The 18,281-nt window shown below is 40.7% G+C and overlaps 1 protein-coding gene across 1 annotated transcript in view; it reads right to left on the reverse strand.

Annotated features, from left to right (window-relative positions):
* The window catches only part of LOC124776704 (WD repeat domain phosphoinositide-interacting protein 3), a 127,454-nt gene that overhangs the window by 89,599 nt on the left and 19,574 nt on the right, over nucleotides 1-18,281 (reverse strand). The window contains exon 4 of the mRNA XM_047251814.1: nucleotides 7,437-7,627. Within this exon, the coding sequence (XP_047107770.1) occupies nucleotides 7,437-7,627 (191 nt within the window). The remainder of the gene's footprint in view (nucleotides 1-7,436; nucleotides 7,628-18,281) is intronic.

The following is an 18,281-nucleotide window of genomic DNA, read 5'->3' on the forward strand; positions in this document are numbered from 1 at the left end:
CAAATAGCTGCCCACCAGGATGAATGGCCACCAACAGTGTGTGGCCACGACAAAGTTGTCCACCCTGTAGCAAAATGTGCAGCTGAGTGGAACGAGCTTGATTTCAGTGTTTGCTTTGCAACCTGGGCCACCTGAATCCTCCCCTCTGCCCCCAGCTCTACTCTCAACCTAACGTGACCTATTGTTGTCACACTCCCCACCAAACAGTTTCCGTCCCCTCGGTCCTATCACCTCCTCCCAACTTATGTTCCCTTACCCTAATTGTGTGCCGCTCTTTGCCAATGCATCCACCAGTCTTTTCCTCTCCTCTGCTCCTCTCCTTTTCCACTCCCTCCCCTCTGTCCGCTCCGTAGCCTCCCAATGCTGCACTCGGCAGCCTTGTCCTGCCACCATCAGTCAGCCAGCATCAGCCAGCCGAGACAGAAGCAGCAACATGAAAGTAACCAATTTTGTCATTCTTACGAGTTCCTAACCAAGAGTGAATTGTATAATTTCATCTGTGTGCTTTGATAGTTTAGTTTCTTGAATTTCTATGAATTAATTTAATATCTAATGGACAGAATTCTTGTGTTTTCATTTGCGTCTGAAAGAAAACTGATTTTGTGATATATTACAAGCTCCCTAATCAAGGGCAAATTATTTTGTCTCACCTGAGTGCTTCGGTAGATCAGTTCCTGAATCTCTGCATATTAATCTAGTTTACAAGACATAGTTCTTCCATTTTCATAAGGGTGTGCAGTAAAGTTCCGCACTATGTGTCAATAGTCCATTTGTCGCAGTAGTTTAGTTTTCTCCCACCTTAGTATGGATAGGGGCTGTGAGTGTTGTGCACGGATGTGAGCAGAGTTGGTGACACTTCGTTCTCAGCTCCAGGCTGTGCTGGCTTCTGTTACACAGCTTGAAGCTGCAGTGGATGGGCATCAAAGTTGTGGGCTGGCCATGGGGATCCAATGGACATCCAGCAGATCTGAGTCCTCCAATCAGTCCTCACCGGTGGCCAGTTCAGTTACTGCTCAAACCCCTCACCAGTGGTCAAGTGGGGGGGGGGGGGGGGGGGTCGCCTCAGGGCATGGCAGGTGGCAAAAGACTTCCCAGGAGGCCATATGTAAGGCCTCCCTGGTTAGTCTGACAAATAGGTTCCAGGTGCAGTCTGTGGCCGACACTGTTGCTCAGCCAGATGCAGTCACCTGTCCTGTTTCAGAGAAAACCTCTCAGCCTGTAACATCGAGGCAATGACAGAGGGTGGCACTATTGGTAGTTGGGAGGTCCAACATTATGAACATTATGGGGCCCCTTGGGGACATGGCTGCCAAGAAGGGGAGAAAGCCAATGAGCACTCCGTGTGCATACCAGGTGGTGTCATTCCAGATGTGGAACTGATTCTTCTGGATGCCATGAAGAGCACAGGGTGCAGCCAGCTGCAGGTGGTGGCTCATGTAAGTATCAATGATGTATGTTGCTCTGGATCAGACGAGATTATCTCTGGTTTCGAAAGGCTAACAGAAGAGGTAAAGCCTGCCAGTCTTGCTTGCAAGATGAAAGTAGAGCTCACCCTTTGCAGCATAGGCGACAGGACCAACTGCGGATCTCTGGTACGCAGCCAAGTGGAGGGTCTGAATCAAAGACTCAGACACTTCTGTGCCTTTGTAGGCTCAAATTCTTCAATTTGTGCCACAGGGTGGTTGGGTTTTGGGTTCCAACGAATAGGTCAGGAGTCCACTATACACAGAAGGTGGCTACATGGGTAGCAGGGGCTGTGTGGCATGGACAGGGCGGTTTTTTAGGTTAGAGGGTCTCGGGAAAACACAATAAGAACTTCAGTCTCAAAGGGTGTAGGCCAAACACAGGAAGAACGTAGATACAGGAACCACTGGTTTAACAGTTGTAAACTGTCGTAGCTGTGTTGGAAAGTACCGGAGTGTTAAGCACTAATAGGAAGCACTAATGCTCAAATCGTTATAGGCACTGAAAGCTGGCAAAAGCTGGAGATAAGTTCAGACAAAATCATTGCTAAGAACCTGTGTTCTGAAAGAATAGGCTAAACACAGTTGGCAGTGGTGTGTTTGTTGCTGTTAGAAGTAGTTTCTCTTGTCATGAAACTGAAGTAGATAGTTATTGTGAGTCATTCTTGGCAACCGGAATAAAATAATAATTGCATCCTTTTACTGACCTCCCAATTCAGATGATACAATTGCTCAAAGGATCAAATAAAACTAGAGTTTAATTTCAGATATGTACCCGACTCGTACAGTTATAGTTGGTGGTAACTAATTTACCCACAATATGTTGGTGAAAATACATGTTTGAATCTGGAGGTACACGCTGAACATCATCCGAAATTGTGCTAAATCCATTCTCTGAAAATTATTTCGAGCATTTAGTTCATGAGCCCTTGTGAATAGTTAACAGTTGTGAAAACACACTTGACCTTTTAGCAACAAATAATCCTGAGGTAATAACAAGCATAAAAATGGATACAGGGATTATTGAACACAGGGTTGTCATAGTAAGATTGAATATTTTAACCCCCAAATACATCAAAAATAGATGAGAAATATAGCTATTCAAAAAAGCAGATAAAAATTCATGACATCTTCCTGAGAGATAATCTTCACTGCTTCCAAATTAACAATGTAAGTGTAGACCAGATGATGTTTGAATTCAGAGAAATAGTATCAGCAGCAATTGAGAGATTTGTACCAAATAGATTAAGAAATGATGGAGCTGACCCTCCTTCGTACACAAAACGGGTTAGAACACTGTTCCAGAAACAACGAAAAAAATATGACAAATTTAAACAGACATAAAATCTCCAAGACTGGTGATGTTTTACAGCAGCTCAAAATTTAGCACGGACTTCAATGCGAGATGCTTATAATAGTTTCCACAGCAAAACTTTGTCTCAAAACCTGACAGGAAATCCAGAGAGATTGTGGTTGTATATGAAGTATGCTAACGCTGAGACACAATCAATGCCTTCTCTGCACAATAGCAATGGAAATGGAAACGATCGATGACAGTGCTGCCAAAGCAGTTATTACACATAGCCTTCTTAAATTCCTTCACCAGAATTCGAATAAAAAATAGCTGCAAACATGAGTAACGTATAAATAGATATCCTCGGAGTAATGAAGCAACTTAAATCACTTAACAAAAACAAGTCTTGCAGTCCACACTGTACACCAGTTAGGTTCCTGTCAGAGTATGCTGATACAATAACTCCAAACTTAACAATCATATATAACCGTTCGCTCGCCGAAAGATCCATACTCGAAGACTGGAAAGTTGCACAGGTCACCAACATGCAAGAAAGGTGGTACGAGTAATCCACTAAATTACAGGCCCGTATCATTTACATCGATATGCAACAGGATTTTAGAACATAAATTGTATTCGAACATTTTGCACTACCTCCAGGTGAATGGTCGATTGACACAGAGTCAACATGGATTTAGGCAACATCGTTCTTGTGAAACACAACTAGTCTTACTCAAACAAAGTGTTGAGTGATACAGACACTGAATTTCAAATGGGTTAGGTATTTCTAGATTTCCGGAAGACTTTTGACGTTGTACCAAACAAGTGGCTTGCAGTGAAATTGCGTGCTTATGGAATACTGTCTCAGTTATGTGACTGCATTCGTGATTTCCTGTCGGAGAGGTCACAGTTCATAGAACCTGATGGACAGTTATTGAGTAAAACTGAACTGATTTCTGGTGTTCCCCAAGGTAGTGTAACAGGCCCTTTGCTGTTCCTTATCTACATAAACAATATAGGAGACAATCTGAGCAGCCATCTCACATTGCTTGCAGATGATGCTGTTGTTTGTCGTCTACCAAACTCATCGAAGATCAAAACAAATTGCAAAATGATTTAGAAAAGATATCCGTATGGTGAAAAAACTGGCGATTGATCCTAAATAACGATAAGTGTGAGGTCATCCACATGAGTGCTAAAAGGAATCCATTAAACTTCAGTTACATGATAAATCAGTCAAATATAAAGGCCAAAAATTCAAATTAATACCTAGGAAATACAATTATGAACAACTTAAAGTGGAAGGAACACACAACAAAAGATTTGGGGAAGGCTAATCAAAGACTGTATTTTATTGGCAGGGCACTTAGAAAATGTAACAGATCTACTAAAGAGGCTGCCTACACTACGCTTATCTGTTCTCTTTTAGAATACTGGTGCAGGGATCCTTACCAGACAGGACAGCCTGAGTACATCAACAAAGTTCAAAGAAGGGCAGCATGTTTTATATTATTGCAAATAGGGGAGAGAGAGTCACTGACATGACACAGGATTTGGGGTGGACATCATTAAAACAAAGGCGTATTTTGTTGTGGCAGACTCTTTTCGCGAAACTTCAGTCACCAACTTTCTCCTGTGAATGTAAAATATTTTATTGATGTTGACATATGTAGGGAGAAATGATCATCATAATAAAATAAGGGAAATCAGAACTCATACAGAAATATATAGGTCCCGAGTTCGAGTCTCGGTCGGGCACACAGTTTTAATCTGCCAGGAAGTTTCATATCAGCGCACACTCCGCTGCAGAGTGAAAATCTCATTCTGGAAACATCCCCCAGGCTGTGGCTAAGCCATGTCTCCGCAATATCCTTTCTTTCAGGAGTGCTAGTTCTGCAAGGTTCGCAGGAGAGCTTCTGTAAAGTTTGGAAGGTAGGAGATGAGGTACTGGCAGAAGTAAAGCTGTGAGTACCGGGCGTGAGTCATGCTTCGGTAGCTCAGTTGGTAGAGCACTTGCCCGCGAAAGGCAAGGTCCCGAGTTCGAGTCTCGGTCGGGCACACAGTTTTAATCTGCCAGGAAGTTTAATATATAGGTGTTCGTTTTTTCCACGTGCTGTACGAGATTGGAAAAATAAGAGGATTATTTGAAGGTGGTTTGATGAACACTCTGCCAGGCACTTAAATATGATTTGCAGAGTATCGATGTAGATGTAGATCTAGTCCCTGTGCTCCCTTCTCTCTCCCCACACATACCAGGCTATTGGTCCCCCTTCCCACTTTTGATTGCTGCTTCTGTTCAATGCAGTTGCATTCTGGCCAGAACGTCACAAAAAGCAGTCGTGTGTGTGAGGTGTGATTGCCTGTGTGTATGTGTCTGTATTTCCTTTTTGAAAAAGGCTTTGGCATAAAGCTCAATGTGTAATAATCTTTTTGCTGTGCCCATCTGCCACTCAACGAGACATCTTTATGGGTGAACAGCAATCTATCCTTTTCATAACATTGTTCATATTCCACCAAGCTACACATCTTCATTCAAGCTCAATTTCATTACAAAACACACCCAAATGTAGTATGTGCACTGTCCACAAAAATAAAGCAAATACTACACTAAAGAACACTACACTGTCAGCCGATTAAAAAAACTGTATCTTCATCTCAGTTCTGTTGTTGCAGGATATATAACTGATGAAAATTTGATAATTTTTATTTTGTCAGTCTCAGTTGCACGAGTATACAATTTATTGCTACAGTGGTTAACGGTTTTGGGCTGACTCACCATCATCAAGCTACACACCTTGTTATTAACTGTAGCTAGTTACACAACATAGTGCTAAAAGGCACGAACTTGGTGTTACAAAGTCAAGCTGTGAGAAACATATACTCTCACTGATTTGACAGCCTATGTGTCTACTGAATGACACAATGAAACTACTCATAAGAATAAAGTTTCATTGTGTTGTTTAGGTGAAACAACAGACAGTTAGGTTGTCATATCAATGAGCGTATTCGTTGTTCACATTTTGACTTTCTTGTATTGAGAGGTTGTGCCTTTTGGCGCCATGCTGTATAATTAGTAAACAGTTAATAACAAGATGTGTGTTTGAGTATGGGCATGTCAGCCTCAAACTAGTAACCACTGCAGCAATAAAATGTATATTCACATGCAACTGAGATGAACAAAATAAACATTTATGAAATTTTCATAAATATTATACACTTGCAGACCTACCATTCAGGAGCAACTTGCCTTGAATCAGGAAGGAGAGGGTGTACATGAAGCCCAGAAAATAAGTTCCTACATTTTTCCCAGCTGAAGATACACTATACCCCAGGTGAAAACACAATATACCCTGGGTGAAAGCATATTTTTTCTGTGTCAAGTGGCAATATACTCTTCCTTGGACTGTAGAACATCAATCCTTTGAATGGTAGCTTCTGAATGCTGAAATAGAGCTTGCACTTTCGTCAGCGAATCACAGCTCGCATCATGTGATCTTGCCAGCTAATGACAGCAGCTATTCAGAGCACAGGACATGTGATGTAGTCAGCCAATAGCAAAATCACTGTTAAGTAGTGTAAACACACAAATGGTTTAAAGTAATATACATTCAGTATAGATACAGGAAAAGCTAAGCTATTACTTATAATATTGGGCATCAAAAATGTTTTGCTGTTTTGTTTTCAGAAAGTGTGGTTAGGTAGAATCCTAAGAGCACAGCTTAAACTTCAGCAGTTGAATATTTCTGACAAGCATCACTGTAAATTTCACTGCTGTGCACCAAATAATGCTGAATAAATGTTCTGTCGAGCACTTTGCCTTTTCCACAGAAAAGCTGCTAGTGTGTGAAATTGCTCAAGAACTCACCTCTCACTTTTTAAGGCTAATTATACTTTTTGCCATCATTACTGCATAATTTGTAATCTATGAAAGAACCAAAACAGACACCAAAAACTAACCTTGAAGCTTGGTCCTTTTACTACATGTTACTCTTTAAGGTGCATGAAACACAAATGTGCCAGGCAAATTTTAAATAATGGTATAAATGACAGTCTGCTGGGCCCAAAATTTTTCTAAATAGCTGGTCCTCAAAGTGTTATGTTTTGAATGAGAATCAAAAGCTCCATGATTAAAGAAATTCATTGCACATTCTCACACATAACATAATTTATCTTGCGTAAATAGAGATTTACTTTGAGAGTAACGCTTCTCAAATCACTATTCACTATACTTTCCTGCGTCCTGTTAGAAATGTAAACAGTAATGACATCATACTCATCGGAAGAAATTTGTTGTTACAAAGTATTGCACAGTCTTCACCCTAAAGCCTCGGACACATTTTGCTGTCTGCAGATGCTTGTGTGTGCACTGTTTTTTGTTGTTGTAAATGTGCATTTTCATTGGAACTAAAGTTTTGGTGTTATTCTCTCATTTACGTATTATTGCCAAGTTATTTTTCCGCAGTAGCGGGCTAAAAATAATTCTTTGTTCAACAAAAGTTTAAATGAAAACTGAAACAGTGGAAAGCTCCCGGAATTCTAAAAAATTCCCGGGTTTTTCCCAGATTACCCAGTTGTCCCGAGGCATACACAGTATTACCATGTCATGAAACCATGCAGTCTGTAACAGAAATATGGAACATACATTAATTTCAACTATCCTACAGGCTTAGCAGCAATACCTTCTCAGATGCTGTGGCAAGACGTGTGCCCTGGAGATTGAGAGCAATACAACTGAGAGGTGCTTCATGGGCTGCTATGTCCAGTGGAGCTCTCTCAGTGTTCGCCAAATCAACTAACTGGACCTGTCCTGAATGCCGACCAGGAAAGGCAAGTAGAGAGTTATTGCTATTGGGACAAAGCACACAGAGACCTGTAAGAAAGAAGTCTAGATATAAAACCTACAGAATTCACAGGAAATAATGAGAACAAAAAAAATTACAGATTACAAACATGGCTGCAAATGATGATCCAATAAAGAATATGATCAGGAGTTCTGTCTACAGATATTCTTTTTCTGGGCACTAAAGCGGAAATTGAAATGAGAAAATATGCCATGATAGGGCAATGACTTTTTTTTTTACTGTGGAGGATACAGAAAAAATTAACATGAAATAAGACAGTACCTACCACATCTTTAGGATTCAAAATATTAGTTTTATTATATGTGTATGCCACACTTGCCAGAACAGTGTAGGTTACTAGACAGAACTGATAAATACAGTGAAAACACTGCCAGCAGTTACTTACATAACATGAACTATAACAAATTCCACAGTATTTTGTGTATATTCAGTTGTTGGCTTTTTGTGTATTTCATATAAAATGTAAACACCTACGATAACCCATATCTCAAATTATTACCTTTTTTATGGTGAGTTGAAATGTAGGTACACAAAACAGTGTATATGCCAGGATGGTATCAGGAGGTCAGGTGGACATTTGGGTAGTTTTTCCTACATTTAAAATGAGAAATGCCAGGATTCACGGAAAAATGGGTTTTATTCCCAAGAACTACCATTAAGGGGTGCAACATTCTTGAAAACTGGCTATGGCCATGGAGTAAACTGCACATGGTATGGAAAGAGCATTTCACCCTCAATAGGATGGACATGTCTGGAGGGTAAGGATGCTGGCAGGCAAGGGAGCAACCTGCAGTTGTGGCTGTTACCTCACTGACCCTCTTGCATATCTCATGTGATGGCACCCAGTTCTCTCACTGGCAGGTTTGTGGCAGAAAGTTGATGTGTCTCACTCAGCAATAATGTAGTGGCGTCCATAACTCAGCATAATAGCATGGGAGCTGGCCACAAGTACTGCAGAGTAGTTTACATAACTGTTCACGCCACTGCCTGAGCCTAAGTTAAAATGATGGAAGCAGAATACACTACAATTTTTTACTTTTGCTGCACATTACCATGTACAACAGAAAACATTGGAAAGATGTCAGGGGGGACAATATAGGTATTCAGTGCCTACAGATATAGAACAGCAATAAGAAATAAAAATACAGAAATTGCAGAGATTCATAAGAAAATCTTTCTAAATTTTATAAAGCAACTGATAATGTGAAAACAGAATATACACATTTTATGATGATTAATTTAATTTAATTCAGTATCGGCTTTTATCACTCATGAGCAAAGCATAACCATAGTGAAACGTATCAACGGACTGTGTTAATGTGCGATCTAAGCAAGGAGTATTGAGAGCAGGTGTGGGATGAGACTGTGATTGGATGTGTGTACCATATCTAATTAAAGTTAAAGAGAGCTTAGACCACAGAGCGAGATTATAATGGCTTGGTGCATAAATTCATAGTGTTTTTACATAAGTTTGATAAACACAACAGGTACACATAACAGAGATTTTAGTCAACAATAATATATTATCCTTCACCATTTACAACAGTCTGCCAGTGGTGGGGTAACTTTTCAAAACTGCCACTGTAGAAATCACGTGGATTTGAGGTGAAGAGCTCATTGAGCCACTTTAAGAAAGGAAGTCCCTTGAAGGTCTTTTGATACAGAGTGGTAAAGGTGAAAATCTGAAGGCGCAAGATCAGGTGAGTAAGGTGGGTGTAGAATGACTTCCCAACCAACTCCTGTATAGTGTTTTTTGTCAGTCTGGCAGAATGCAGATGGGTGTCGTCGTGGGCTAGCATCACTTCACACAGTCTCCCTGGTTGCTGTTTCTGGATTGCATCTGTAAGACATCTCAGTTGTTGACAATAAATGTCAACAGTGATGGTTACATCTTGGGGGGAGCAATTCATAGTACATCACACAGCCACTGTTTCACAAGATGTGTAACATTATCTTCTGTGGATACGTGCATATCTTTGTAAGGGGAGTTGCTGCTTTGTTTGGGCTCAACCATTCCTTTCTTTTCCTTATGGTAGCATAAAGACACCATTTCTCCTCACCAGTAATGAAAAAGGACCCTGAAGGTCTTCCTGAAAATGGAGAGCCCCTAATGTCAAATCAATCATACTTAAAATGAGAAAACCATTTTCTTGCCATGCTCTATCCCATGACATTATCCCCATATACGATGCATATGTTTCTGGCTGCCTCTGCTGCCCTCATCCTATACTGAACTTAAGCAGAAGACTGTGACATAGCAATAGCAAACTACAGATAAAAGATGACAATCGATAAATAAACCTGCAGCAAATGGAATACCAACATGCAAAATAAAAACGCCATGAACATATGTGCCAACTTAATGGTAACAAGTGTTCGAATTACTATTTCCAATATCACCAAAGCAAGCAGATGTTGATCAGGTATGTGTGTAACATTGCGAGTTTGAGACTCGAAATTTGTGGAGCAGTTGGAAGTTGTTCACCTTCACATTCACATTCACCATTTTGCTCAGTCTTCTAGAAACAAAAGAAAATACCCAAATATAAATCTATTGACTGTCTGCCATATAATGAGGCACATAGAAACTGTGAATGCTCACACACTACTGATAAGACCTTCAATTAATTGAAAGTGCCAGCCATAACTCCCACTACCTCCATCTTTTCAAAACCAGTTCTCCCACCATCTTCATCTCTTGTGTTTCCTATGGCATCGTATTTGAGAACCACTTCCCATACCTGACCAGACAGCCAGTTAACTCCTCCAGTGATCATTCCCCATCACTCAGTGGTTATATTGCATTCTCTCGGAGCTGTGCAGACCCTGAGAGAGCACCTGGAGGAGTCTGTACATTAATTTGCACAAATGTCAGTGAATGGATTTGAAAGCAGCAGCAGCAGCAGCGTGAGTGCAAACAACCTCAACAATCACCATTTGCTATGAAAATTTCACTCTTCAGCAGAGTGTGCGTTGCCTTTGGAAGGCAAACGTCCCAAGTTCGAGTCTCAGTCCAGCACATAGTTTTAATCTGCCAGCAAGTTTCTTACCATCTGCAATGTTTACATATCTTCAGGCAGGCCTCTTGCTTACCTTGAGTTGACCACCTTAATCCAACAACTCTCTCCTCACCCTACCCATTTTCTCCTACTTGAGGATTACAACGGAGACCACCCCCTTTGGGGGAGTACCACTGTCTCTGGTAGGGGCCTTCTACTTGACCAGCTTCTTACTGACCATGATCTGTCTCTCTTCAATGATGGTACTCCTGCTCACTTCAGTGTCACCCATGGCACCTTTTCAGCTATAGAACAAACAATCTCTTTCCTCAATGTTGTAGCTTCACTGCACTGGTCACTACATGATGATCTTTGTGACAGTGACCACTTCCGATGATTGTGTCACTTTCTTGCCATCAGAAGACGGACCGACTAGCATGATGAGTGCTTCGAAGAATCAACTGACAGTTGTATGCCACTGCTGCTACCTGTGTCCCTTCTCTGTCAGACTGCATTGACGAGAATGTGCAAATCATCTCCAGCGTGATCATCTATGATACCGGAACTGCTATTCCTCCTTTCTACAGGTCCCCCCACCACCATCTGGTGCCATGGTGGACCAAAGACACTGCAATAGTTGTTCAGGATCACTAAAGAGCCCTGCAACAATTCAAGCGACATCCTTCTCAGACAAACCTTATCTCTTTTAATCAGTTTCACATTAAGGCTTGCTGTCTACTTAAACATAGTAAGAAAGAATGCTGGAAGAGACTTCTGCTCCCTGAGAATGTGTGCCTCTTCATCGGAGGAGTGGGCCAAACTCTGTAGTCTTCCAAAACTCCACTGGGTCTAGTCCTGCAGGATCATCTTTGTATTGATGCAATGACTTTTCCTGACACTTTGCAACAGCATCAGCATCCTCTTCCTACCTATCTACTGTAATGCCCCAAGGACAGAAAACCCCAATTAACAAACTTTGTGGAAACTTAAAGTAGGGAAGTGAGTTATCTTGACAGTAACAGCAACTATTGATGATAAAATCTACACTGGTAATATTTTGATTAACACCTATATTATTAAATACTGAGAATAGCCTACAAAAAGGGGAGATAAAAGGAAGGATTATCATAGATTCTTTATCAAGCACCTATAGAATAAATTCAAAATCATATGAATGAAGGTTAAATCCAAGAAAGTAATTCAGTCAAAGATAACATTTATCATGGAAGAGAGTTGTAACGGCATCAAAAAGGAAATTCAATGCGACTACAATGCAACTCGGATATGGAAATCTAGAGTACTTCTGTGATAGTTGTCTGGACACAAACGCTATTAGATTGTTTCAGTTTTGGAAGTTTGAAAATTTGTGAGGTAGAGACTGAAGTATTGCTCAGTCATTCGACTGATGAAAGTTAATCTTTACCGTTCGCAACGCGACGGTATAGTAAGACGAGTGTTAGACTTCACCTTTGTCCTGATGAATAGTCACAAACTTTGAGAGCAATGAATCAACAACAGAAAAACAATTTGTAGTCTTGAGTAGGACACAATAAGATGAAGACACGAAAAAAGACAAGTATGCCGATTAGTCAAAAGTTGTTGTCAGCATGACAATTACTGAACTGAACAGAGGTTAATCTTGAATGACATATCGGTGTGCATGTGTTGTAGGGCCAAACTATTAATTACAGAAAGAACAATAAAATCTGAATGAAAAGATAAACCTTATGTGTCGCCTAACTCTTTAAACACTTAAAGTGACTGAGTACATGAATAATGGGCAGTGAAGAGTGATTAGTTTAAACCAGTATTACAGTGTATTTAAATAATAATAATAATAATAATAATCATTTACTTCAACATAAGTTATCTCTGGAGTTACATCAGACCGTTGTTAATAACTAGACGTAGCAATGGCATCGCAACGGAATAGTAGACAGAAAAATTTCATCCTTTTATGTATGACGTGAAAAACAACCATAATGACGAAATCAAGAATCAAGATTTTACTTCATCACGGAACTAACCAGGCATAAAAATAAAAATAAACGATTGCAGTTTAACAGTTCGCACAAACTGAGAAGACTGTTGCAGCCGGATAACTGAATATTTCTAAACTACGTGAGGAGTTGTGTTCTTACGAGGGTTACAGGTGCTGTTCCACGTCACACCGACGAGGACGAACATCGTTACGAGTCACGTCTCGTCCCGGCAAGTGAAGAGGGAGGGAAGGGACGTCACACTACCTTTCTACTGCATAAACAACGTCCCCATGTTTCACCCCCCCCCCTTCTCCCCAAACTGAATCATATAATGATCCTTTCACTGACTGGGAACTGCTTCAGCCTCTTGCCTTGTTTCACAACATGGCCCCAGGCCCTGACTCAATTCACAATCAGTCAATTCAACGCCTGAATGTTTCTAAAAGGTTACATCTACTAAGGGTTTTCATGCATACTTGGTTCCATGGTGTTCTCTCTTCAAAATGGCGAGATAGTATTATCGTCGAAATCCTTAACACAGGCAAAAACCTAACATCTCTCAACAGCTCCCATCAATTAGCCTTAACAAAGTGTTCTATAAACTGCATGGAAGAGTGGTTCCTTGTGTTTACAAAGATTTCTCAAGTCTGGGGACCTTTTTTCCCCCCAATCAGTGTGGCTTCCAGTAGAATGATTTCCTTTTCAACCTACATAAGGCATATGGCACCACTTGACACCACCACATTTACCTTACCGTATATGACTGGGGCTTTTGAAGCTCCCTATCATTTTTTTCATCATAGGGCTCTGTCCTGAGTGTCATATACTTTGTCATCACTATCAACAATGTAACGTCTCCTGTCAGGCTGCTGGTCACCCATTTGCTGCATGTAAATGACTTTCACATTTGGTACAGCTCCAACTAAGTAGTTCGGCTGAACACCAACTCCAAGAGAGCATCCAACAGACCTCTGTGTGGACCCTTTCCCATGGTTTCCAATTCTCTCCTGCAGAACTCTATTCGCATACTCAGCACTTGGAAGTTGTTGCACCGTTCTGTTTTTTGGGCCTTCTTTTTGATAAAAAAGCTGACTTACCTGCCCCATATTTGTTACTTAAAGACTAACTACATGTGGAATCTTATCGCTCTCTGCTTCCTTGCCCACATCTCTTGGGGCGTGGATTGTGCTACTCTTCTCTGTATTTACCAGGCCCTGGTCTCATCCCAACTAGACTATGGTTGCCAGGTTTATGCTTGGTGGCACCTCCGGCTTCAAAATTGTTAGACCCAGTCCATCATCATGAAGATTGTCTGTCAACTGGTGCCTTCTCGACTAGTCCCGTGGACTGGTTTCCTAGCTGAAGCAGGGATCTTACCTCTCCAGTTCTGATGGTATCAATTCTTGCTCTCCTATGCACCCACCATTCAACAATTACTTGATCATGAATGTATCCCATACTTTTTGTGTACAAGGGGCATCAAGCTGAATGGGCCTCCCTTGATTGCATTTTAATATGTAGAGATTCAATGAGCTGTCTTTAGTCCACCGACCTATATTACTATTAACACCATGTGATCTCTGTTATTCATGAAGTTCTTACTGAACTTAGTCATCCTAACTGTTCAGTGGTTTTGAACTTGGTCATCCTGACGGCTCAATTTTTTTTTTTTTTTTTTTTCTGTGTCTCTAATCATGTGGGTGTCCCAGGGAATGAAATGGCTGATTGTTTGGCTAGAGGAACAATTACTCATCTTCAATTGCTTTGCTGGTCCCAGGAGCAGGTTTGCAGGTGCGAATGAGACATCTGCTCACTTGGAGATGGGATGACATCTGGTTGGCTATTATTGCCCCCTAAGATCTGCACAATCAAAGAGACTACTGCTGCATGGTGCTCTTCCTTCCCTTCCCACAGGAAGGTATCCACCATCCTATGTTGCCTCCACATTGGTCATACCATGCTAACCCATAGTCTTATTTTATGAAATGAGGTACCCCAAACATGTAGCTATGGAGCCTTAAGACAGTAGCTCATATCCTGGTGGAATGCCCCCTTCCTCTGGCCTCCATGATAAGCATGGCCTTCCAAATTCTTTCCCTCAAATAATGACAGATGATTCACAGATAATTGAACTGGTTCTCCATTTACTCTGTGAAAGTGGTTTTTATTTTCAGATGTTTAGCTTTAAGCTACCTTCGGGCAGGGGTGGGATGGTTGGAGTTTGGGTATCCCCTGCTGCATGCTGGGTCTAGGAACCTCTGCCTTTACTTCTTTGATCAGCTCACCCTTTCATCCCTCTCTTACGCTGCTTTTAATTGTTTTTCAATGGTTCACCTCCTTTTCTACCACAACCTATTTTCAATTTTAGAGGTAGCACTTAGTTAAATGGTGGTTGTTCCTTAAAGACACCTGGCTACAGTGTTTTAGGATGACTCCCACTGCATGCAGAGCCTTGAGGATGCCCACCTAATCTACTGACTTGAAGACATTCTTTCCTCTGTACTGTATTTGCCCTTCATCAGGCTATTGGGGGTAGGATGTCGGATGGTGCTCGTCAGGCTAGAGGGGGTCAGATGTGAAATGGGAGTTTTCTTGCCAGTGGTTCAGCCTTGGGAAGACCCTTCGTCTGCTGTGACCTGTGTACTGGCCAAATCTGTACACTTCTTCATAAATTCTTTCTCAGCTCTGGCATCAGTACTGCTTTCAATGATTTGGTCTTACTGCTCCTACATACTTGCAACATCAGAACTTGTCCTTTAAGGAATCACTAATTCTTGAAGAACTACTCCTGGACTGAGGGACTGATGACCTCGCTGTTTAGTCTTCTAACCACCAATTAACCAGCCAAACAAGATCATTCAACAAGCTTGTGCAAGGAGGAGTCTGAAGCATTTAAATTATCAAGAATACAAGCCTGATTCAACAGCTACTGTAAAGGAACCCAGTACATCACAACCAAAAATAAAAAATGCAGACGTGTATAACTTTCCATATTGACAAGCAATTGGAGTGCTGATGTACCTGAAGCTTGGGATGAAACCTAATTTAGCTTCCAGTATGAGCTCTCTGTCTTAAACATTTTACTTTGCATTAATGGGAGATGCAGTGAGACTAAAATGAGTATTCCCGTATGTAGCAGGTACATGTCACCTAAGCATAATCTACTGTCCACATTAGCTTCCTTGCATATTGGACTCGACAGTGATGTGGATTTTGGAGGGTGCACAAAAACTGGTCGGTCAACATCTGGTGTCCTCATTTCACATGCAGGTGAAGCTATTTCCTGGCTCTGCTGAAGACATATCTGTAATTGGTGCAGAGTTGGTAGCTGGAACACAAGCTGCTAAGGAAATAGTTTAATTGTGTACACTTTTCAGAGGGACAAGAAAAAGTTCATAGTTATGTTTCTGTATTTAAGTAAGTATTGAGGAAGGTTGATAGCACTTACTGCTAGGAAAATAATCTCCATGTACTATGTTCAACTGTTTCTCGAAAAATTTATGATTGAGAATAAAATGTCACTGCAAATTAGATAATATGTAAACTATTAAATTTAATAAAAGCAACCACATCTACACCAACCCCAATGGTCCCATCCCCTAACCCAAATAACACCCTCTAAAAATCTGTAGCACTCAAACAGAAATTCCACAAAAACAAACAAAAAAATACAAATAAACACAACTCAATAACCTCCTTCCCCCCAAAGCATCCCCTATCATTCAACTTACTACACTTGGCCTATACTTTCTCCCAGTTAATCTTAAAAACCCCTGAAAACAACATGACCTATCAGGAACTCTCTTCTGTCGGTGATAATCATCAAAATGAGCTTGCAAAACAGGAAAGTACCTTTCCTGTAATCCATTAGACTGCATCCCAATATGCCTCAATTGTGTTTGTGCATGGCTCAATCTCATAAGTTTTAAATTTACCTGATGATTTATGACTAACATGGAAACCACATGGCAATTGGAGTTTTGTAATTTTTATATTAATAGTACATAAATTTCAGGAAAATTGACTTTGTAAATGATTATACCCCTTCCTCCTCAATCCCTCATACAAAGCAAACACATAAAAAACTATACTACACCAGTCAGCAACATATTCCTCAATCAATGCAACTACAACTTTCTTACTACAATATTCTACTGCTTGGAAACAATACTTGTACACCTTCCCTGCAAGTCAGAAACAGCAGCACTTCCAAAACCAAAGACCCACAACACTGTGTTCTCTCCATTACTTCCCTTTTCTAAAACAAGAATTGTCTATTTCTGCCACCTCATAATTTCCCCTATTGGACCCAAATAATTAATAAATTCCTCATAAACTTCCAAAGTCTACTTATTTACCCCATTCTGTGTATGGCAAAAGAAACAGAAGGTGGAGGGGGGGGGGGGGGGGCAGGGGGGAAGGTGGAGAGAGTCAACATGAGAAAAATGGAAAGTGGGAGACTCAATTTTTCAAACCAAATTGCCACAAATTATCCTCAGGCCACTACCATGAGTGTGAATCTGATGAATTTGCAAGTGCAGTTTCATAAGCACATATTTTGACCACAAATGTGGAAAAGAAAAAAGGACAGCTCTCTCTAAAAATACCAATTGTTGCTAGAGGAAATTGTGGACTACATATTGGATCTCTCTTCTTACAACATATGACTAATAAACACCACAATAGACTCCACTCTGTGAGGAGGGAGAACTAAATCAGAGCAAATATCTGTTCACGGTAAAAACAATGCAGATCACACAAATTTCAAACTTACTCCACCAACACACAAATCATAGCACTCTCATTACATCACAAGTGGTAGTGAACACAGAAAAAGAGGGAGAAGGGAATATCTGTGCCTGTTATGAAGTGGGGATGGGGGGGGGGGGGAGATAGATAGAGAGAGAGAGAGAGAGAGAGAGAGAGAGAGAGAGAGAGAGGGAGAGAGAGAGGGGGGGGGGGGTGTAGGGTGAACTTACAAAAAATGCCATTTATCCTAAACGACTTGCACTACACTCCTGCAACAAACACCACTGACATTCTAATTTAGCCTACTTTTAGTTTGTTGATGTCAATAGGCATTGTTCCACTTAGCAAAAGTGTATGTTTGTACAAAAAATACGTATTCTAAGTATTATTACAATCTGTTTATTGGCCAACAATATGTTGTCCCTGATTAGTAATCCATTCTGGGAAAACAGCACATCAATATAATTTTCCATTTCCGCAATATTTGTGGTGCAAGTTTTGGGTGATTCATCCTGTATATGCCTAGAGAGATACATATTAAACACAGCTGAGCAGTATAAATGACTGTATGAGAAATAAAGTAAATAAAATTCCCGAATTTATTGCCCGCCAGTAAATAAAATTCCCGAATTTATTGCCCGCCAGGAAACTTCTCACACTCAAATTATTCTCGGGACCAGGAGCTGGCTGAAACCTGAAGTAGAAGGCTCTAAGATATTTAGCAATTCATGGAACGTATACCAAAAAGACAAGACTAGGTGTCATACAACAGGGTGTGTTCATTGCGGTTGACAAAAATATTGTGTCTACTGAGGTAGAATCTGGGTATGACAGAGAAGATACCTGGTCACATATAACAGGTTTAGATGAGATTAAGTTAATTGTTGGATGTTTTTACTGGCCATCTGATTCCACTGTGATGGTTTTAGAGA

This window comes from Schistocerca piceifrons, chromosome 2 (genome assembly GCF_021461385.2).
Source record: "Schistocerca piceifrons isolate TAMUIC-IGC-003096 chromosome 2, iqSchPice1.1, whole genome shotgun sequence".
In the NCBI taxonomy this organism is placed as follows: domain Eukaryota; kingdom Metazoa; phylum Arthropoda; class Insecta; order Orthoptera; family Acrididae; genus Schistocerca; species Schistocerca piceifrons.